The sequence below is a fragment of the Podarcis muralis genome, chromosome 2 (assembly GCF_964188315.1).
Source record: "Podarcis muralis chromosome 2, rPodMur119.hap1.1, whole genome shotgun sequence".
In the NCBI taxonomy this organism is placed as follows: domain Eukaryota; kingdom Metazoa; phylum Chordata; class Lepidosauria; order Squamata; family Lacertidae; genus Podarcis; species Podarcis muralis.
In genome coordinates this window covers 38,982,757-39,005,313 of record NC_135656.1, presented here as the reverse complement: position 1 = coordinate 39,005,313, position 22,557 = coordinate 38,982,757, and the positions used below count along the sequence as shown (strand labels likewise).

Below are 22,557 nucleotides of genomic sequence, written 5' to 3'. Positions count from 1 at the left end.
GCCTCTTCAATTCTTCTCTCCCCACCCCCCACCCCCACAGCCAGTTACTCCAACCCGGAGCGAAACTTTACTTAACAAAACCGGGAGAATAAGGGGACCACCACACACACACTCCCTGCATTCATAAGGGCAGAAGTTGCAAGAGGAAGCAAGCATTCGCTCCGCGGTGAAGCCGGATCCAAGCCCCGGTTCTCTCGAAGAGCAAAAGGGAAGAAATGGTCGTAAAAACAGAGGCGGGGGGGGGGGGGCGGTGAGGAAGAGCTCCAAATGCAGAGCTCATGAAAGTGGCCAGAGAGAAATGGAAGGACAGCATCTGCCCGCCCTTTCTGCGCCCCTAGAAGAGGAAGGGCTGGAGCGCCTCTCGGGGGGTGCGCGCTCGGTTTAAAGGGAGCTCGTCGACCCCCTCGGAGGTGGCACGCAAAACTGCCCACCGAGAGAGTAAAGAAGACTGGCTCGGGCGGAAAGGAGAGGGGGAAAGGATGCATCCCAAGCCGTGCAAAAACCTTGCAGGGGCGCATCCAGGGAAGCAAAGGCTAGATGCGGGGATATGCCCGGACAAAGACCGAGCAGTTGGCAGCGCACATGGAGCGCCGGGCTGATCCGTGTTGCCACCGGGCGCCGAGGGTTCCCCGTCCGCCCCGCGAGCTCTTACCTCCCCTTCCAGCTGCACAGATCGCTCGAGTACTGCGCCGTGCAGCCCCTGTCCAGCGCCAGCAGCCCCAGCAGCAGCAGGAGCGGCGAGGGCGGCGGGAGCACCAGCAGCCCAGGCGCCGGGGCTCTCCGCATGGTCCCCGCCGGGCTGCTCGGGAACAGTTCCACCAGACCAGGCGAGAGGAGAGCGCCCGCGGCCAGCGCTACATGGCGAGCGGCGAAGGCGGTCCGGATCGAGCCCTTAGCACGAGCTGCCCATCCCCTCCGTCCGGCCACTCACTCGGCGCAGCAGCCTACTAGAGCTCTCTCCAAGCCGGCGCTCGCTCTGGCTTCGCACGGGGCGGGGAGCCGGGCCAAGTCAAGAAACCACCCACTCGAGCGTCAGCTGAGAAAACCCGCACTGGAGTATGCGCGGAGCGGACTCGGCTCCTCCCTGCACTGCCGAGCTGCTCTTGGAAGCACTTAGGAGAGACGGGGGGTTCTTTCTGTGTCAAGGGATTTCTTTGGAGCACGTCACAGGCTCGGATAGGTAGGAGTCAACTCGTAGGGGCCGGGGGGGGGGGTCTTCAGGACTCCCCCCCAAAATATTTGAGGAGGCTGCCCCGCTCCAAGTGAATGGGCATTGCCAGCCAAATAGTGATCGGTTATGCAAGGCAGGGCTTACTTGCCCACCCCCAATATTTTATCTTGATGATGGTCTGGATAAAAGGTAAAGGGACCCCTGACCATTATGTCCAGTCGTGGCTGACTCTGGGGTTGCGGCGCTCATCTCACTTTATTGGCCGTGGGAGCCGGCGTACATCTTCCGGGTCATGTGGCCAGCATGACTAAGCCGCTTCTGGTGAACCAGAGCAGTGCACGGAAATGCCTTCCCGCTGGAGAGGTACCTATTTATCTACTTGCACCTTGACGTGCTTTCAAACTGCTAGGTTGGCAGGAGCAGGGACCGAGCAATGGGAGCTCACCCTGTTGCGGGGATTCGAACTGCCGACCTTCTGATCGGCAAGTCCTAGGCTCTGTGGTTTAACCCACAGCGCCACCCGTGTCCCTTTGGATGGTCTGGGACACAGGCACAAATCCAGCAAGTATGGCAGGGGGAGGGAAAGCAGCACTAACTAGATGGCACTCAGGTGTCACACCTGGACCCTGTTTTCTTATAAGGTTAATAAGCCAACAGTTGCATGAAACCACAGTCTTGCTGATGGAAATGGTACAAGAAACCTAAAATGGTGCAGAAATGGCTTGGAAGATTGGCTCTGCAATCCTACGCATCAGTCTTAGCCAACCTGTGCCCTTGAGATGCATTGGACTGCAACTCCACCAGCCCTAGTTAGCATTTGGAAGGCACTAGGCTGGCGAAGATTGCTATGCACTCATTTTGGAGTTGGCCCCATCTAGCTTAATGGATTTACCTCTGAGTAAGCATACATAGTGGGACGCGGGTGGCGCTGTGGGTAAAACCTCAGCGCCTAGGACTTGCTGATCGCAAGGTCGGTGGTTCGAATCCCCGCGGCGGGGTGAGCTCCCGTCATTCGGTCCCAGCTCCTGCCCACCTAGCAGTTCGAAAGCACCCTTAAGTGCAAGTAGATAAATAGGTACCGCTTTATAGCGGGAAGGTAAACAGTGTTTCCGTGTGCGGCGCTGGTGTTGGCTCGCCAGCTGCAGCTTCGTCACGCTGGCCACATGACCCGGAAGTGTCTCCGGACAGCACTGGCTCCCGGCCTCTTGAGCGAGATGAGCGCGCAACCCTAGAGTCGGACACGACTGGCCCGTACGGGCAGGGGTACCTTTACCTTTACCTTAAGCATACATAGGGTTTCACTGCACATTAAGGGCAAGTAGAATGCTTAGCTGTATATAACATGAACGTTGACTATATTTGAGCTGCAATCCTGAATCTGCTTACTTGGGAGACCCATTGCAATCAATGGGGCTTACTTCTGAGTAGATATGCATGTGATTGTGATGTTGAGCCTTCTCTTTAATTATATATTGGAGGGGCTTTCTGTGCGTCCCCCAAAATGTAAGACCCTGCTGCATTGGCCACTGGCCCAACTAGTCTAGAATTGTGTCCTCACACTGGCCAACCACATGCTGATAGGAAGCATGCAAGCAGGACTTGAGCACAACAGTCCCAGAAAACTAGTTAGAGAGAGAGGGATGCTTCAGACTATGTTTATTATTTAGGACTACCTAAACCTCTGGTTCAATGCAATAAATAACCACTAATGTGTTATTAAAATTTAGTCCCTCTTCTATCCCCTAGCCTCCCTAAAGGCCACTAGCCTGTCACAACCTGGGTTTGTTTGAAGTACTGTATTAAAAAGTGAGTTGGAGTCCTGGCATGTGATTTTTGTGGTCATTGAGTATGAGTTTTCATAGTAAAGACAGCATCCTTCTAAAAGGAGACAGTGACACAATCTACAGACTGCTTCACCTAATAATTGGACCTGTAGCATGGTACATAGCTGCTGTGACTCTGTGGTATGGCTTACCTGAGTAAATGTGTGCCTAAGGTGGCAGTCCACAGGAGCATATTTTAACAAATAAAGAGCATGTGAAGCTGCCTTATACTGAACCAGTCTGTTGATCCATCTAGATACATAAGTTTATATTCTGATGGGCAATGGGTCTCCCAGTCCTCAGATCTTTCCCAGCCCCAATACCTGAGATCTCTGGACCTGGAGCTAGAAGGCACTCCAAATCCCTGTTCAGCAACAGAGCTGGGTCCTTCTGTGTCCTTAACAGGGATATAGGAAGCTGCCGCTGATATATCTGGCTCATCATTGTGCATGCAAGCTGGCAGGATCTGAGAGAGAAATCTTCCCCAGCCCTGCCTCAAACTGCAAGGGATTGGGACCTTTTGCATGCAACACATGTGCCCTAAAACTGAGCTATGGTCGTGGGTGGATCAGATTTACACAGCCTCAGCAATGAGCTCACTTGCAGGTTTGGCTGCACCTTCGAGGAGCATAAACAGTTCCTGATCATAACAAAAAAGGGCTGTGTCAGCACAAGGAGGAAGGGTGCTTACTGGTTATTAAACACATTTCCAGGTGCACCAATGGGGCGCCCGCATGGATACTGATGGAAGCATTCCTGCCTCATTGCAACATAAATATTTATTAGTATATGCAAACTGGCATGGCATTGGAAGAGTGGTGAAGAGTGAACAGGTATGGTCAGGTACCAACATAATACTTTCAGGTGGTATGGCAGTACTACCATAAGCTTTAATTAAAACAAAAACAAAGCAAGCATTTGAACCGTATTTTGGGATTGGTCTAAAGCACATGCCGTAAAACTTTTTCAGGTTAAGTCTGAGGGGCACGTTCACTTTTGGTTAACTTTCCGGTGTGGGTGTGGCCAAAGCAAAAGGGGCGGGGTCAAAACAAAAGGGGCAGGCCTCCCAGCATTCTCACATAGACACTCATACATATCCACACAGAAACATACACACATTGCCTGTAAAGAGAGGTGATGATTGTGCTTAATTTCTTAAGAGTGAGATGCTACAGTTCATCATACACAGGAGCCCCTCCTACAGACCCTGGAAGCAAATATTGGGCGGGAAATTAAAGCTAGTCACTGGGGAAGCCTGTACATGCTCAGAAATACTTTTCTTATGCTATTTCACCTCTGTTTCTTCATTATTTCACACCTGTGGTGTGGCCATGGATGGGAGAAGGGAGCTAAGTGGATAAAGAAAGGAGGATCGGACTCCCGAAACAACGAGCAACAAAGGAGCATCTTTACATACATCTGTGCAAGGGTGCCAACTTGAATAAAAGTTTTGGAGGGCCAGGTAAGCCCAGTCCCACATAATCAATCACAATACGCAGTGCATGCACACCCTTTGAATAGCAAAGTCCATCAACTTGGGAGGGGGCAGCCCCTCAAAAAAAATTTTGGTGGGAGGCCAAAGGCCCCTAGGAGTTGGCTCCTATGCATCTGTGCATCAGAGGCTCTGGCCAGTTTTTGTGGGGGGAAATCAGGTAGTTTCTGTAACTGTCAGTAAATCAAACTAACACATGGATTCAAACCAAACAGTGCATTTAAGTTCATGCAGAATCAGGGCCGGATTTAAGTTTGATGAGGCCCTAAGCTACTGAAGGTAATGAGGCCCTTTATATGCCCAGCTGTCCTTTGTCAACAACAAATTGTTGCTGTTTTTTGTATTGAATATATGCCATATGGTAATTTATGGACCTAATAGGTATCTAAAGCCATTTGCACAAAACAAAATATGTACATCATAGGAGCCTGCACAACACAAAACACTGTTGCTGTATGTAGGTTTTATTTTATTTGTTTTTTATCTTCTGTTTTGGAAATGGGGTTTTTTTCTTTCAGTATTTTGGGGGGTTCCAAGAGAGTGGGGCCCTAAAGCTATAGCTTGCTTAGCTTATACATAAATCTGGCACTGTGCAGAATAAGCAATGGGTGGCCCCCAGGCAGAAAATACTTCCCAAACTATGTTTTAAATGTTAATATATGTGAATGTATTCTTGTTTGAAAGGAGGGTCCGCTCCAAGAATCCAAAAAATGTTGCCTTCAACCACATGCTCCCATGCTGTTGAACTGGTAGCTGGGAACTTGGAAACCACTACACAGCAGAGATTGTCGTTGTCACCCTGTGTCCATTATCACAGTGGGGAAAGTCAATTGTGTGAACCTGTTCTTGCACTATAGTTCATCAGTGCTGGTATTCCTTTGCAAAGGAACACCCCCCCCCCCCCGTCTGCCATTTACAAGCCTGGCGGTACTGTAAATGCTTGAGAAATACACACTAGCAGATTTTGGTTTGGGGGTTATGTTCCCATAGTGCTTATGACGGAGGAGGTTTTAATCTTACAACTGTATTACCATCCATTTGCGGATTATTATTTTTGTGCATGTCAATTTTGTTTTGCAAATTAGGGTTTCTGTTTGTTTGAAAAAACGAATCAGTTGATTGCAAAGCTTCAGTGTGGTTGACAGTAATTACATCAAATGATGATGCAGTAGCCGAAACATCTAATTACTGGGCTAAAACAACACTAAGAGGCATCATTCGGAGATGAAATATTGCAAAATTCTTTATTTTCTTGGGCATGTACTGTAATGAGAACTTACATTCTCAGAATCTTAATTTTTCTTAGAGGGATGTTTTATTCACCACAGGATTCTGTCTGTATGTACTGTACTACTTGGAGGGAGAGAGAACCCAAAGAAATGTGCAGGGCTTTCTTGTTCCTCCTTAGATTATCTCTGTAGTTCCTTACAAGCCTCTGTTTCACCACAGTATTATCAGACTCCACTTCTATGATAGATTGCTTATCACAAACATTGTTTCACGTATGATACATCTAAAAGCGATGCAAAGGGGCTCCCAGAAAATGTCTACAGCTGAATGAATGATCCATTCCCTATTTCCAAGCGACTTATCTCTGCAACCAGTAATGAAATTAAAGTGAGTAGGGCCCCAATATATGTATTATTGGATGTGCCACAAAGTTTCATAGAGTTACAGCCCTGCTAAGAAATCAGCTTATCCTTCTCCAACCCATTTTTCTAAATAACCCTCTACTGCTGGAATTGAGAAATCCTGCCCTGGATTTTAATGCCTAGGCAAAACTGACAATTGAAGAAGCAAAGACATGGGATTCAATCCACCTCACTTTTTGAAAATTAATACCATGAAGGAGCAAGAAAATGACCAAACCTGTGTTTGTATCTGAGTGCTCACATGCAATTTTTGAAGTATGCGAACCTGCATTTGGGAGACTTACAAGATATGCACACTTTCCTCCCCCTTCTGCTTTCATGTGCACTATTGTGGCTTCCCCACATGCAATTCCATAGCTTCAGATGGCATCTATCAACATATTTTAGCTGCAAGAAGGAAAGAGAACCTCCATGTTCAGAGGCAATTATACCTCTGAATACTAAACACCGGGTGGGGGGGGGGGGAATAATGAAGGTTCCATGCAAGGTGAGAAAGACAGAAAGAGCAAAACAGGAGATACACACAAAGAACCCGACAGACTGCAAAACGAGAGACATGTTCTCTAAAGCGACAGATACTAGGATTGCACAAACACCAGCGGTCTGTCTGGTCCTCCCCATGGTGCCAGATAGACTGCTAGCGTCTGTTGCAATCTGGTTCAGCTGTTTCATAGTAATCAAAGAGCTCTCCTGGAGAACGAGTCCAGGGTTCTGAAATGCATTGAACTGTAATAAACTGATGTGTTTGGTGCTTTTGAGAACAAGTTTCTCTTTTTGCATTCTTTCTGTTACTTCCATGCAGTGCGTGCTGTCTTCCCAGAATCATGTGGTACTTATTGATATTTTCTTGTGAACATTTTGTATTGCTTTATTGCAAATCGCTTAAGAGGTTTTTCTGATTAAGCAGTACACAAATCTTGTATTTTTATTTTTTTAAATGTGACTGGCTGGAAATATTATGCTGGAACGGACGACATGTTGATCCAGCAGGATTCTTCTTAGACATGCAATGGAGAAAGCAGCGCACAGCAGCTTTGGCCATGGACTAGTATAATCAGTCAAGTCCTTTATCACCCATTGTTGTGATTTGTTGGGTCTTGAAGTTAGTTCATATGAACACTTTGCTCTGTGGTATGTTGGTTATTTTTTCTATTGTGAATTACCTTTTGCTTTCATTCGACCTAGCATAAATTGGTGCATGTTGCAGTAGGGTGTGTGCTTTTGCAAACGTAGTGAATTGCATAACAGCAGTCCTAATACGGGTGAACTGATCATGTGTTTTCCCCCCTTTGCTCACTGGTGTAATTCCATACATGTTTGAGAGTTTGATTGTTCGTGGGGTATTAGGGTGGCTTGGGGGCACATAGCAAATTCTGGTTTATATACACAATCTATGGGCAGGCTAGCATTTGCCAATTTAGTGCCATCCAGATGTTTTGGACTACAATTCCCATTGACCCCAACCAGTATAGTTGTGCTGCCTGGAGTTGATGGCAGTTGTAGTCCAAAAACATCTGGAGGACACCAGGGTTGATAAAGGCTGTGTTGGGACCTCCTGTAATATGCCTCTATTCATACCAAGCTACAGAAGTAGGGACAGAATTTAACACAGAAATTGTATTCCCTTTTCTCTCAATCCCATCACAAAAAGGTGGAAATGATATCTCTGTATAAAGAAAGACAAAAAATGACGAGGAAAGAAACAGAAGCATAACAGTGCAATCCTAGAAAAAAGTCCTATTGATCGCAATCAGATTTTAGCGTAAACATGCCAGAGTGCACTGTGAGGCTTTGATCTTATCTTACTGTACAGTGGTACCTCGGGTTACTTACACTTCAGGTTACATACGCTTCAGGTTACAGACTCCGCTAACCCATAAATATTACCTCAGGTTAAGAACTTTGCTTCAGGATGAGAACAGAAATTGTGCTCCGGCGGCACAGTGGCAGCAGGAGGCCCCATTAGCTAAAGTGGTGCTTCAGGTTAAGAACAGTTTCAGGTTAAGAACGGACCTCCGGAACAAATTAAGTACTTAACCCGAGGTACCACTGTAACTTGCAAGAAGACACACAGGCACCTGGGACTTTACAGAAGGAAAGGATCAGACAACAGAAGTAACTTAGTCTAAATTTCCGTTTCATTATTTTAGGGGGTGGGTTCTGTATAATTCCCTATATAAATGTTTTCTTTTCATTTTGACAATAACTGTTATTTAAAGAAATAAAGTATAAAAAAAATCCCCAGGAATCTCATGTTCAGATAAGTTAAGACGAGCAATAAAGTGAAGATGAGCAATTGTTTGGCCTTACATCTAGTAAACATTTATTTCCTGTTTTAAAAAGTTTTAAGTTTTGCAACTGTCAAGGCATATATTTATCTTGCTGTCCGTACTCCTGGCGGGCTTACTTTTTCATTTTCTTCAACTTCTCTTCCCTGCATGCACATTGCAACCTGCGGACTTCAGCGCAGGAGATCAGAAGCACTGCAGATAAACAATGTCTTATAATTTCAGATACTCAGCAAGGGGCTCTAAAAGCAGAAGATCTCTAGACCAAAGACCAAATCCATCTCACATACCACAAAGTTACATTGACAACCACGTTCTCAAAAACCCTTGGCATGATTTAGACAAAACAAAAGCAACAGTCAGCTAAACAAATGTGATACTTAACCAAAACAGAGCACTGCAACAATGGGAGAAAAATAATCTTGCACTATAACAGTTGCTAAGTTACCAGGAAGGAAGAAGAAATATTTTTGCAGCTATAAGAGACCGTGGCATGTAAATTTGTTTAATGGTACTGATATTGCATGCTTACTTTTCAAGTGCATATCTGAAGAACATCAGAAAAGTTCAAGGGCTTGTGAAGGCTCTACAGTTTAAGCTGGCTGAAATCAATGGATACCCAACAGCTTAATGCTGTGGTCATGGGCAGGTTTCCAGAGCTTCCACCATATCTGGATTTGTCTATCTGCTTTTGAGATTACTGCTGAGTTACAAGGGAACCTGTTTGCACAGCAATGAGTTCACCTGTGCCAAAAAGTTGTTCCTCGTGTGCCAAAAGTTGAGCTACTGAGCAATGGCCATTGCATTACATTTTTGAAAACCACCCTGTGATCCTCGGATGAAATTTATTCAATCAATCAATCAATCAATCTTTTATGCCTTCAGCAATGACCATTAGGAAACCAATGACTGAAAGACAGAGCCAATGAGTCAGCACAAAGAACCTTTGGCATAGGAATGAGGGACCCATTTGAATGATGTCATTGGGTGATTTCATCCTGTGATTTCATATCTGTAAGATTGGCATCTGTAATAGAAGGAACTGCAAAAGTGTTCAAACTAATTTCTAAGTATATGGCTCTAGCTAAGCCTCTTTCCCAACAGATGTGGGTAAAATCCAAATCCAGTAGAATTATTCTGAGCCCTGAACATCACATAGAGCTGAAAGAGGAAGTGGGAAAGAGTGTCACTCTTTCAACTTCCTCCTACAGCTGTATGTACTTTTCAAGGGACAGAAAGTAACCGCCCACCCCTCTTTAAGATCAGCAGGGGGTGTCTCAGAGGCTTCATGGGTACTAGGAGACATTGAGGGTGACACTGTGCCCCCAGGCATCATATTGTGAACTCCTAACTCAGATGTTCATTTTTCTGCACATTGTGACATAGGAATGTATTCAACTAGGTCCCACTTGAAGTATACCCATTGACTTTAATGAACCTTGGTTAGTCATGTCTATAAACTTCAATGGGTTTACTCTGAGTAAGACAAGCAATGAGTACTGCCTATGGTATCAATGGGGCTTTCCCTCTCAATATAAATAGAAGGTTTGGACTGGGGTGGGTGGGATTTTCGCCGGGAATATGGTGAGGGAGGAGAGGGCTAACAATCACTCCAGTCTGGGTCATTCACTGGCTGCTATTGACAGTGGGGCGTGTGTGTGTGTGTGTGTGTGTGTGTGTGTGTGTGTGTGTACGTACACATAACAACATAAACAATGATATTTTAACATCACATGTTTGACCCTTAGTATTCAAAAGTCATACAGGCACACAACAAATACAGTGGTACCTCAGGTTACATACGCTTCAGGTTACATACGCTTCAGGTTACATACGCTTCAGGTTACAGACACCGCTAACCCAGAAATAGTACCTTGGATTAAGAACTTTGCTTCAGGATGAGAGCAGAAATCGTGCTCCGGCGGCGCGGCAGCAGCAGGAGGCCCCATTAGCTAAAGTGGTGCTTCAGGTTAAGAACAGTTTCAGGTTAAGTACGGACCTCTGGAACGAATTAAGTACTTAACCCGAGGTACCACTGTACTGTGTTTCCATGTGCGGCACTGGTGCTGGCTCACCAGTTGCAGCTTCGTCACGCTGGCCACGTGACCCGGAAGTGTCTTCGGACGGCACCGGCTCCCGGCCTCTTGAGCGAGATGAGTGTGCAACCCTAGAGTCGGTCACGACTGGCCCGTATGGGCAGAGGGTACCTTACCACTGTACTGTAAACTCTTCAAGAAATAGATGGAAGGAAACCCACCCAGGTTCTTACACACCCCATCTCACTGTGTTTTTATTATTATTTTCCCATTGGTTCTATGCAACTGAAATATTGCTTTCACCTTCAGACCTTGCTCTGCAGAGCCCGGAGCTGAAAAGTGAAATGAATGCCTGCAAACCGTAAAGGTTTTTACATTGTGCAAATATTAAATGATACTTTTTTTCTTTTCCTTTTTTTTACAAAATACTAAGCCCCATGATAAAAACCACATGAGCAGAAATTACTAACACGGATTATTTTTCTGGGGGGGAAATTGCAACATAATGATTGTGGCGTAGTACCGGACGTCATAAGGGAGGTCTGTTCTTCACCACAGGAGACATCTTTGCCTGCAAGGCATCCCAAACTTGATTTCTAGGAAGCAGAAATGTTGCTGATTTCTATTTTCCAAGCGTTGTCAAGTCTTGTTTCCTTCTTCCAGTGTCCAGCTATAAAGGGAGTTCAGTGATATTATGTTACCGTCCAACTCTAGTCTCTGAGAATTTTCTGCTGGGGACTTTACATTATGCAGACTTTTACTGCTGCATTCCATTCCATTGTGATGGCTTGTTGCCTTTTACTGCTTCTCCAAATTTTTAGCTCTGAGCATAGAACTATTCATCTTTTCAAGTTGGAATGTTTATTCAGTCCTACTAATGTGTCCCTTAGTTATGCCTGTGTTTTACTTCCAAGGAGCTGAAGGCAGCAAACATGGTTCTCTGCCCTCCCCTCATTTTACCTGTACAACAGCCTTATGAGGTAGGTTACTCTGGCTTGAGCTCCTTGGAAGAAAGGAGAGGTATCAATACTGTAAATTAAATAAATGATGGGGGGACAGGACCCACAGGATAATATGAAGGATGCTGTATTTCAGAAGTCTGCTTTTAGTGCAAAACTGTGGTGGGAACTGCACTTAAACACTATTGGAGCTTTGCACACCCATAGAAACCAAGTATTTAATGTCGAAGTTTGCCATGAAAGTAGAGCCAACGTTTGTTTGTTTGTTTGTTTGTTTTAATTTTATTTGCAAATGAAGAACTCACCTCTGAACATGTTTTTAGAATAATCAATACCTTTAAAGGTGCACTCTGTGCACTATCGGTTGCCCTTGTATTTTTAATTTAACATTAAAGTAGGTGACTCATTCAAAGTTATTTACCAAGTAAGGCATGGCAGGGGGTGGTGGTGAATGGAGGGTGGTAGTGCCATGGTACATGGCCTATTAAATAATGGCCCATTGAAAAAGAGAGATTAAAGGATTCCTGAATGCATTTCAAAGGCGAGACTACAATCTGAATCAGTCATCAGTACTTCAGGGGGATATGGAAACTTCCCTCCCAGCGTACGTGTTGCACAGAATCTAATTATCTTCTAATTAAATGGAGAAATTGGATGCTGATGGAATACGGTTATAGGTTGTCTTATAAAGGAGTATGGGCTGAGACTCTGGAATATTACTTAATAAAAAAAATCTGTACCCAATCACATATGCCCAAAATAATTAAGTTATCCTGCAAGTGCACATTGTGCCTGTACACACACCTTCAGCTCACTGATTTACCCAACCATCATCCTTTGCAATTAGCCACTCAGGGACAAGTAATTCCTTGGAGGCCAAACCCTGGCACTTAAGCCGCCGTATGCCTTGTTAGCAGATGTGCTGGGAATATTAGTCAATGGTTGAGATTACCTGCCTTAATGCCCTCACCAGATATCCATGGAAAACAGTTTGGCTGCAATCCTATGCGCAAACTTGCCTGGAAATAAGCACAGTTAATAAGAGGGCCTTATGTGTGAATGAGCATACATAGGATCAGGCCCAGAACAGGGATAAGGAATATGTAACCCATCAGATTCTGTTGGACTCCCATCAGCTGCAGCTAGCATAGTCAGCACTCAGGGATGATGGGAGTTATTTCCATTTCCATTATCTGTTTTTAACGTTAGGTATCTTCATGGCTCGAGTTGGACCTGGAATTGATTTCTATGTATTGTTTATCCAGTAATTGTATGGGAAGCATCCAATCTTGGCAAAGCTCACTCTGAGAATCTATAAAAGCCACTATCTGTTTTGCCTCAGTAGGAACTCAGAGAGAACTGCTGCAGCTAGCATAGAATGATAGGCTCCCAATATTTTCTTGGGGGAATATAACAAAGACAAAGGAATACCCACCACCTCTGCAACCTTTGAGGTACCTTCAGGCTCTATCATTTACGAAAAATACATCACATATATCAGAACTTGTGGAGTCTAAGGGCAATTCAGCTGAAGTTATTCTATAGGAGTCTAAGCACTGTGAGGAAATTGTGGATTGATCTGGAAAAAGGAACACAAAGTTGTAACAAATGTGGAAGTACACGTACCTAGCTGATGCCAGTATTAATTTTACATAGGAAGTTGCTGCTGAATGCATCACATCTGTCTCTCGCTTTTTTACTTTTATGTGTCACAAAATCAGCAACATACCTGGAATGAATGGTGCTCTCCCTCTGTAAATATTGGGCGATGATGCAATCCCGATTAAGAAAATTGCTCCCATTCTTCTTTATCTTCATGTATTGTTCCATGTTCATCAAAAGGTAGTCAGTGACACGTTTGAAATGCTGGGTCAAGGAGCCCTAATGTTGTCGATTGTTTGAGAACATTTTTGGAGATAAACATGGCAACAGTATTTACCAGCTACTATGGCTTTTGATCTTCAGTGCACAAGTCTATCAAGTCTGACCAGGCTAGTTGGGGAAATCATGCATAATACACTTTTCATCCTCAAAACGTCCATGACACACATTGGGTAAACAAGCATGATGTATGACCTGGGTTATAAAAAACACAGCAACTTCCATGACTGACTGATCAAAAGTTCCACTATGATGACAGAAATTGCTGCTAGGCTTACCTATCTGCAATAAGTTTGTTCTCATGATGTTCCACACATGAGCATTCACCTGAAGAAGTTCAGGAATACTCTATTATGAGGCAATGTATTGTGTGGCCCTCCAGATGTTGAACCCCAACTGCAGGTGCCCTTGACCACTGGCTATGCTGGGGGGGGGTGTAACCAATATGAGTTGGAGTCCAACAACATCTGGAGAGCCACAGGACCCCACCATTCTGAGGACATTAAATGGAATGTCTCAAGTTATTGTTAATATTTCCAATATTCTGAATGGAAATTAGGATGCCCTAATAAGGTGGCTGAAAAATGTCCCACCTTCAGACTTATGTGATAATCATTTTGCCTTGGGCTACATGTGTACTCAATTGCAGCTTTTTGTGGCATGCTGAAGTACTTCTGCAATTTGGAATAGTCCCCTCTTTTGTGGCAGAAATCTCTTATTTCCCAACATTCCTAGTAATCAGGCAATCTTGGGATGTATGTATGTACCAAATTCCATCAGTTTTCTAAGCTATATGGAAATAGTCTAACCATTCCATTACTCAGAATTGACACAGTGAATCAGTTGGTCAGTGGGGTCTAAGTATCTATCCATCCATCCATCCATCCATCCATCCATCCATCCTCTGATATTTGCTAATAAGAAGGGGGCCTTCTTTGAGATTTGTTATTTCTGTTTCCTTCCCAGTTCTGTGGTATTTCACACCTAGCTCCCACATTTCTCACTGTCTACACTCTTTGATTCACTCTCTGTGATATCCTGAACTTGCTCTGTTGACTATAGCTTGCTCATTCATTGCTTGTTGGCTCAGCTGGGCATTAGAAAAATGAGCCTTTGTTATGCCTCCTGACCATCTGAAATCATAATATTGAAGCAGCACAGGGTCGACTTCCTCTGCTACTATCCTTCTTTTATACGATTCCTTCCTCCTTCCGCAGTTCCTGAGTAAATGAAAATAGTCATATAGGGAGCCTGAAAAATGCGTCAGGGTCCCTAACATTCTGCTTACACAAGTTTGTGCTGCAAAGTACCATTGTTTCCCCCTCCACAACAATGTAAAATTTAGGTTGCCAAGAAGCCAATGTTGCTTTTATGTTTTCTTAGCTAGTCTGTGGAGGGAAGTAGTTTTGTTTACTTTGCACAAATTATGAGTTCATATTTTGTTTAGGAAAGTCTTGCGTTCTGGCTGGAGGTGTTTGATAAATCACACTTACTTTTAGATCTCTCAGTCCATTTATTTCTGTAGTTGAAAAAGGGATGCTTCCCTTTTCAGACTAAGCGAGCGTGAAAATATCCAGCAGTGAGTGAGATGCAAAGGGGTGAGAATATGCATCCAAATCTGAAATGGAGTTCTATCTGGCATGCAGAAAGAACATAACTCTAGTGAACAGGATCCCATCTGAATCATGCAGGCCAGTTTTTGCGAAGGCCAGACTGCTACTGCACATTATGATATGCTTGCTGTTATGGGAATTATAATTTCCATTCCAGTGACTTTGTGCCCTGTGTGCAAGTGTTGTAGCATTTAGGGTCTCTGCGCAGGTTGCTTTCTGCTTAGTGAAGATCAGGTCCTTCATGCCACAACAGTGCAGCATTCCAAATCTATGTTGAGTTCTGCTTGGCAGAACCCCAGAATCCAACATGAACTCCACCCTGGCCCTAGGAATTTAGCACCACTCTTACCTACAACTTCCCTTTTTTCCTGATGACATAGAGTTCCAGGATACAGTTACAACTTTTCACATTCTCCATCCTGGGCATCTCTCATCCTGGGCACCTCTTAACTACAAGTTAAGCATAGATTATAGGTCTGCAATTGCTGTTATTGCCTCCATTCCCAATACCGTTTCTTCATCAGTTATGAGAGCTTTCCAGTAAAGCAGAGGGTAGAGTGGAGGGATAGAGGAGAAGAGTGCTCTTCGTCCACTCCAAATTGCACATCTTAGGGAACTATTGTTATTTCCTAGTGGGATTCAACCACACAGGGGCAAATTCACATTGTGTAATGATACACAATGTATCTTGTGCACAAAAGTCATTTCTCCCAAAGACACGACTTTCTGCATTAAGGAAAGTAATGGAGGAAACAAACTGGAAAGCGTGGGATAACACTTGCTTTGATGCAATGTCACCTAACCTCCCCACAAATCAATCACAGTAGCCATTGTCTCCCTGCAAACAAATCAGGATGAATGCTCAACAAACAGGTCGTCCAAAAGCACCTCTGGTTGCTAGTCTCTCCAAGACATAAAAGATACAGGGACTGTCCAAAATCATATAATCATCTATAATGGGATAATTAGCCCATGAATTATTTTCATGCTCATAGCGAATTTATACATTGGGGCGGGGGGAGGAATCAATTTGAAGGGAAGGGAAGGCGCATTAACAGCTACTGGTAAGATCAGGGTCTATTGACTAGTCTTTCACCTTCAAAGAAGTGGTCACAAAGCAACAGTGGGGTTGTTATGTTGGTGGGAGTTGCTCACTGTTCCATAGCAAAATACTAAATACACCTGGATGTCTATTTAGGAGATGTTCATCAATGAAACTTTGCCAATGTACCCACATGTAATGATCTCAGAATCTCCCTCTTAGTTTTATTCATCCCCAGAAGCAACTCACAAGAGAATTACAGTCTAGCAAAAGAAAACTGGGATGTTCTCATCTGGTCTGTCCGGGAATTTCCAGGGGTAAAAGCCTCAGAGCGTTGGCGTTATATAATTGTATATCTAGGGGAGCTCAAAATTGAGGTTTGTGGCAGGCTGCTTTATATGCCTCTGTGTATATCTTGGTGGGCTTGCCCCAAATGGGAGTGGCTGGTGAATAAAAGATTCACTCTTATAATACAGAAAAGACTTCTTTGTTTTCTTCCGCTGTTTTCTTTCTTTAATTCCAATACTGTACACAAATTCCATTGGGGGAGGGACCATAGAACTCAAGAAGCCCCCTTGCTGACCAAAGGCCCTTCTAGTTTAGTTGACTCTTGGGGTACCTTCAAACTCTACAATTCTAGTTCAGCATATTTGAATTTGCTTGGTTCTGTATGGGGTCCCTGAAGAACCACCATCAGATTAAAGCTTACAGTGGGAGACACCACAGTAAACACACACACACACAAACACAAAACCAGATCCAGTGCTTGCCAGCACCATAAAACCATGGAACAAATCTGCACGGATATTCATGTTTTTGACATAGGATGACAACAAACTAATGAACAAATCACACAACACATATGTGGGCACAAAGACAACCTGTGATTTAATGGTGGCTTTGAGGGGATCCCTTATAAAAATTAGGAGGAATAATAATAATTTGTGCATTTGATCTATGTTTTTGTGCCATAACAGTGCTTCAAAGCACTGGATTCAGAGAGTTCAGTTAATGGAGACAGATGTGCCTTGTGATTTCAGTTTTGCAGGGGCAATTTCAAGGGGATACACCTTACTGGACTCAGCTTACATGTGTATGTGCATGTGTGCTCACTTCCTTGCTTACTGACACTCCCCTGGTCAAACTGCTTTCTTCTCTCCTATAACCCAGATTGTTCTCCTTTGTCTCCTGCTCATCTGCTCAAGTGCCAATCTGAGCCCTGAAAAGCACACAGAACTGAAAGAGGAAATGGAAGTTTTGCTCTTCTAACTTCCTCCTTCAGCCCTGTACACTTTTGGGGGTGTGGGGAATTAATGGTCATGGCAAAGGAGCAGTAAGAGGGACAGGGCTCAAAAAATGCCATTGCACCTGTAGGCCCCATATTAGTGACATCACAGGTAAACAATACTGGATGGACCCAGTCTAGCATGGAATGACAGTGTTTCCTGTGTATGTGCCGGCTTCTGTCTACCTTGAGTAGGGAAGTGGTCACTAGTCACTGAAACAGGGATTGTACCAGGGCTGGGAACACCATAGCCCGCTTGATGTTCAACCTCATAATCCCTGACTTTTGGCTATGCTTGCTGAGGCTGATTGGAAATGGAGTCTAGCATCTGGAGGGCCACAGGTTACCCATCCCTGGCTTAAACTGGCAGCCTGGATCAGCCATAGAGGTGTGCAGCAAAATCCAGAGTTGTATCAGCAAGGCTGTATGAGAAGCTTCCTTATTCTAGAGCGCATTGGATCCCTTGAAGCCACAGCTTTTTGGGGCAGGCTAGTGATTGAGATGGCGGCTGCAGACTATTCTGGGGAAAGGGGAACTTATCATGGTCCAACTCTCAGCTACAACACACAGTAAGGTTCCACTCTTCCTCTTCATTGTCATAGACATAGGAGTTTTCATCAAGTTTGGGCATGAATGGACACCATGTCTCTTTCTCTGAAGAAAGCCAGTGGTAAAAACAGGATGCTCGATTGCCAGGACCTTTATCATTTGAGGTACAAATTAGATAGGTACCATAGAGTCATAAAGCTGAAAGGGACCAGATTGGCTAGCCTTTCTGCCCAATGGAGAGAATCTTCATAGCAGAGAACAGAAGGCAGCTGTATGGTTGATTGGCAGGCAATTATTGTCCTCTCTCATGCTTCCATGAAAAGATTCTTACAAGACTTCCCCATATTTGGGGGTTTTAAGTTACCTGATCCAGTTAATAGTGTGGTACCAACATGTGAGCCTGTCTGTCTGCATTCTGTTCTTGATTTCTGTACTTTCTTCAGTTTGTAGCAGTTTCCAGTTTGTTAGTTTTGGGCAGAAGGGTTTATAGATCAATGCACACCAGTGGATTGTAAAATTGCATCCAGATTCCCTTTTGAATCAGCAACATGACATTGGTGATATATTTTATACAGCTGTCTTTTAATATGTACTTTATTGTTGCTTCCTGCTTTTTCTCAAGCAAAGTCAGGATATACATTTAAGAAATAAATAAACTATAAGAAACAGAAGTGAACTAAAATTCATGTTAGATATTCTCCAAGTTGAATTGGATATAAAATTGCCCCCCCCTCACCTACGATTAGTACACTTGGAATCCACGATAACAGAAAACTGCTTGCCTATTTACTTATTATTTGTAATCGTGCAGAATAATTTTACTTGTAAGACACAGTTTTAGTCACATGCACTGTTCTCATATTAATTTGGTTTCTGCTGCAAATATTTTAGTTATTGTATTGAAGGGGGGAAAGGCCAAAGTTTGGTTTTTTAAAAAATCACAGATACTGCACTGATAGTAAATAATATAATTTGAATGAGAGACAACATGTGTGAGAACCACCATGATGATTAAGGCTGTAATTTTATTCCTATTTACTTGGGAGTAAGCGCCACTGAAGTCAATGGGATCTGTCTCAGAGTTTTGTATTGTGCCATGTCTATTACTTAAGTTGAAGTCATAATCTGTTCTTGAGCAAGCTAGTGTATGAATTATTTACTTTTGGATGAATATGGATCAGATGTTTCTGACTTGCACTCCAATCTTTATAGCCCTTAATTAATGCCAAGCCAAGTGAGAGTATCTTAAAACTTTTGGAAGTCTCTTAATAACTTATATTCCTTCCTGGGTGTATAGAATATAAATATGCATATGCAATATTTCTTGTGGAATTCTACTGTAGATTCCCCCTCCCCGGTTGTGTGTACATTCCTTTGTCAGATTATGATTTATTTCTATAAGCACTTTCCCCTTTTAGGCTGTCAGATGTTTCCTGTACTTACACACTAAAATGTTTAACCTCTCAAATGTACTGTGAAAAGCAAGTTTCTAAAGCTGCAATACTGAACACATTTACATGCTGTCGTCCCACTGAAATCCAACAACCATTGTTCACTACAGGATCTACTTAACAGACTTACCAGGATCTCACAGTACTGACTTTTTGAAGGCATGCAAGAAATGTGGAGTACTATTTTTCCACTATATTATGAGTGGCTTGCCCTTGAAATGTTATAAAGATCAAAGGAGCCATGTGCTGGGGGTGGGGTGGGGAGAGAACGAAGAACAGCAACAGATTTATTCTGTTACAGCTTTGATTTTCTGTGGTTACAGGATTCTGTCAAAAGCAAGGAAATAGGATTAAAGGTTAATTCAGCAGCCTGCATCAGCTTGTTATTGCCTTTTGTGACATCTCTCCAGATTTTCTAAAAAAAAAAAAAATATCTCCTGTTATATAGCAAACAGAAGAAATGGCACTTCTGATGGTGTGTTGCCTGATCCTGTGCCACTTTTCTCAAAAACAGTCTTGCTAAGCTCAACAGGGCTTATTCCCATTGTAAGCGTGCAGCCTTAATAATGAAACATCTGTTTATTTAATTTAAACATAGAAAACCTGCCATTCAATATTTCTATGTCCAGGGTGGATAACAGTAATGCAAAGAAAAACAGCAACAAACAAGCAAGACAGTCGAGCAGTAAAATCAGGACATCCTAACTGCAGAATAAAAACCAGTGCTTTTATTATTATTTTTAAAAAAAAATTGTTATAACACCCTTCATCTGAAAATCCCAGGGTGGTTCACAACAAAAAATGCCTGCCTGGCCACAGTTAATTATTTAAGTGGTATTTGGAAAGGATGATGCCAAGAAGCCTTTAAAGACATCCTCACATGTTCTGGAGGTTATCTGAACATGGATTACTGTAACTAGGCTGTTTTACACAGGCTGGGTTGTAGTTGTAACACCAGCCATAGCTGGGAAAAGACACTCAATGCCACAGGAGCATAATGGGCCTGATAAAGCTATGTCTATAAGCACCCCACCACTGTGAACACAATCCTTTAGAGAGATTACAAGTAGATCCAGAACTGGTTTAGCACCACTTCCCTGGGCTGATGAATCATCCAGCAACAGTAATCAGTCACCACTAATCCAGTATTGTTAGATCTGAGATTAAGTTTATTGGACCTCATCCAGCCCATTACTGATCCCGGACACGGGTTTATCACTTCCGTGTCCTTACCCGACTCTAACAGAGACACGGAGCTGGGTTTCACCAGGATACTGGCCAACGCCTCATTTCAAATCCCTGGATGACCTTGGTCAGTGGCTTCATGTAGATACTGAAAAGCATGAGGGCCAAGATGAAAATCTATGATGGGTGTCTTAGCATGAGTGCCATGGGGCCCAGCAGTCATTACAGTATCATCTTCTGAAATTTGTCCTCTAGGTAGGAATAGAACCACTGAAACACATCAATTAGAATTACCAGGGTAATAAGAGAATTACCAGGGTCGCACTCCCACTGTCCTCCTACCATAGTCATCCACCAGGGTAATCAAGGCAATTTCTGTGTCAGTGCTAGGCCTGAAACCAGATTGGATTGTGCTCAGAAATTCAGTCTCATGCAAGAGTGCCTAGAGTCACATAGCAACTACCCACTTGCCCAAGAGTGGGATGTTCGTGACCAAACAATAGTTGTTACAACCCTTGGGGTCCATTGTGGCTTTCTTTAGGAAAAGTCTCCCAACTAAATTTGTCCATGCTTGTGCTCTTAATTATCAGGGGTCAGGAAGGACTTTTCTTCAGGTAAAATTTGCTAATGGTCCCAGGATTCTTTGGGCTTTCTTTAAAGCTTGTCGTCTTGGCTAAGCTACACAAATCACCTATAGCTCCAGCTTTGGACAGGCCTCTTGCAGCACCTCTGCTCTCTGCTTGCAGCACGTTGTCTCTAAAAGCACAGATCAGTTGGAAACCTGCTAGGCAAATAATTCTAGTTTTGGACAGGAAGTTGGGGTAGATGAGTTTTTGGCTCCTTCCAACTTCATGATTCAATGTGATCACTTTAAAACGAAACCAATTGAAGCACACCTGGGTGAATGAGTGCCAGTCTACAATACGAATGTGTACAGCAACACACACAGCAACTCCTGTTGCCAAAAGCTATAGTGTTAGCATACTGACATCTAGCACCCTAAAACTTTAATGCAATGTAGAGCAAGTCTTCTATGACAAGTAGCAGAATATGCAGAGCAGCTTTGTCAACGTGACTTATATTTGACACTCACCCTTTGTTCCTCATTGACAATACCTTCTCTCCCTCCACCCCCATGTTTTCTGATGCAAATCTTAAGCAGGGGCCATAAGACTTTCACATCCTGAATAGTGCTCAGAGTGCTCTTAGTAGTTTCACTGATTTGTTAATACTAACAACTAAGAAAACAAGCCATGTTTCCATCTATAGAGTATTACGACTGCTATGATTCATTTAAGAACAAGATGGCTACTTCTGGTGTTTTGGGAGACAATGTTTAACATTAACTTAGTGTTCCTTTTGTTATCAGATATGCTACAGTTCAGCTCATTATAACCTTCAAATGGGAAGAACTAGGATTAAAACTATTTGCGTGTTCATCATAATCAGCTAAACTGTAACTGATAAGCTCTGAAATGGAACAACATAGTTCAAAGACTGATACAATATTCTAATACATTTAAGATGCCACAGATACAGTGTAACTTAATAGTGGCCTTGCTTGTTTTGATATCTTTGGGTTGCTTTGCTCAAATTCTGTAAACAGAGTTACAATGAAGACAAAACTACAAGCCTTCTCCCCATCTCTCTGTGGCAGACTGCATGCCTTCTAATGTCACACACATGCCTTCTAATGTCACACACAAACACACACACTTATATTTGACTTTTAAAAAGTTTGCAGAAGTTTGAAAGACTAATTTAAAGAAATAGAAGGAAAACCAACTGACAAAGGACTGATCTTCACACCGCAGTGTACCTGTTTTCCCTCACATGTGTCCACCTGTTTCCCGAATGAACTGTATTGCCTTTTTCAACGACAGCATTTATGCATCAATATCCCAGAAATGTGGGGATTTGGTTATTTATTTATTGCTGTTATACCACACCTTTCCTCCAAGTAGCTCAAGGTGTTGTGCAGGGTTCTACCCACTTCCCTATTTTATTATCACAATCGCGCTGTAAAGTAGGTTGGGCTGAGAGGTGACAGGCCCAAGGTCACCCAGTGAGTTTCATGGCTCAGTGGGCATCTGAACACCTTGGTCTCCTAGGTTCTAGTCCAGCACCCTA

The 22,557-nt window shown here is 43.5% G+C and overlaps 2 protein-coding genes across 3 annotated transcripts in view; one reads left to right on the top strand and one right to left on the bottom strand.

Annotated features, from left to right (window-relative positions):
* The window catches only part of METRNL (meteorin like, glial cell differentiation regulator), a 28,960-nt gene extending 28,014 nt beyond the window's left edge, over positions 1 to 946 (bottom strand). The window contains exon 1 of the mRNA XM_028717121.2: positions 653 to 946. Coding sequence (XP_028572954.1) covers positions 653 to 786 — 134 coding nt within the window. The 5' untranslated portion in view covers positions 787 to 946. The remainder of the gene's footprint in view (positions 1 to 652) is intronic.
* A 98-nt stretch (positions 947 to 1,044) lies between these two features.
* The window catches only part of QTGAL (queuosine-tRNA galactosyltransferase), a 182,298-nt gene continuing 160,785 nt past the window's right edge, over positions 1,045 to 22,557 (top strand). For both annotated transcript variants that reach the window (XM_077924299.1, XM_077924298.1), the window contains exons 1-2: positions 1,045 to 1,180; positions 4,340 to 4,456. The gene's annotated coding sequence lies outside the window, so the exon portion shown is untranslated. The remainder of the gene's footprint in view (positions 1,181 to 4,339; positions 4,457 to 22,557) is intronic.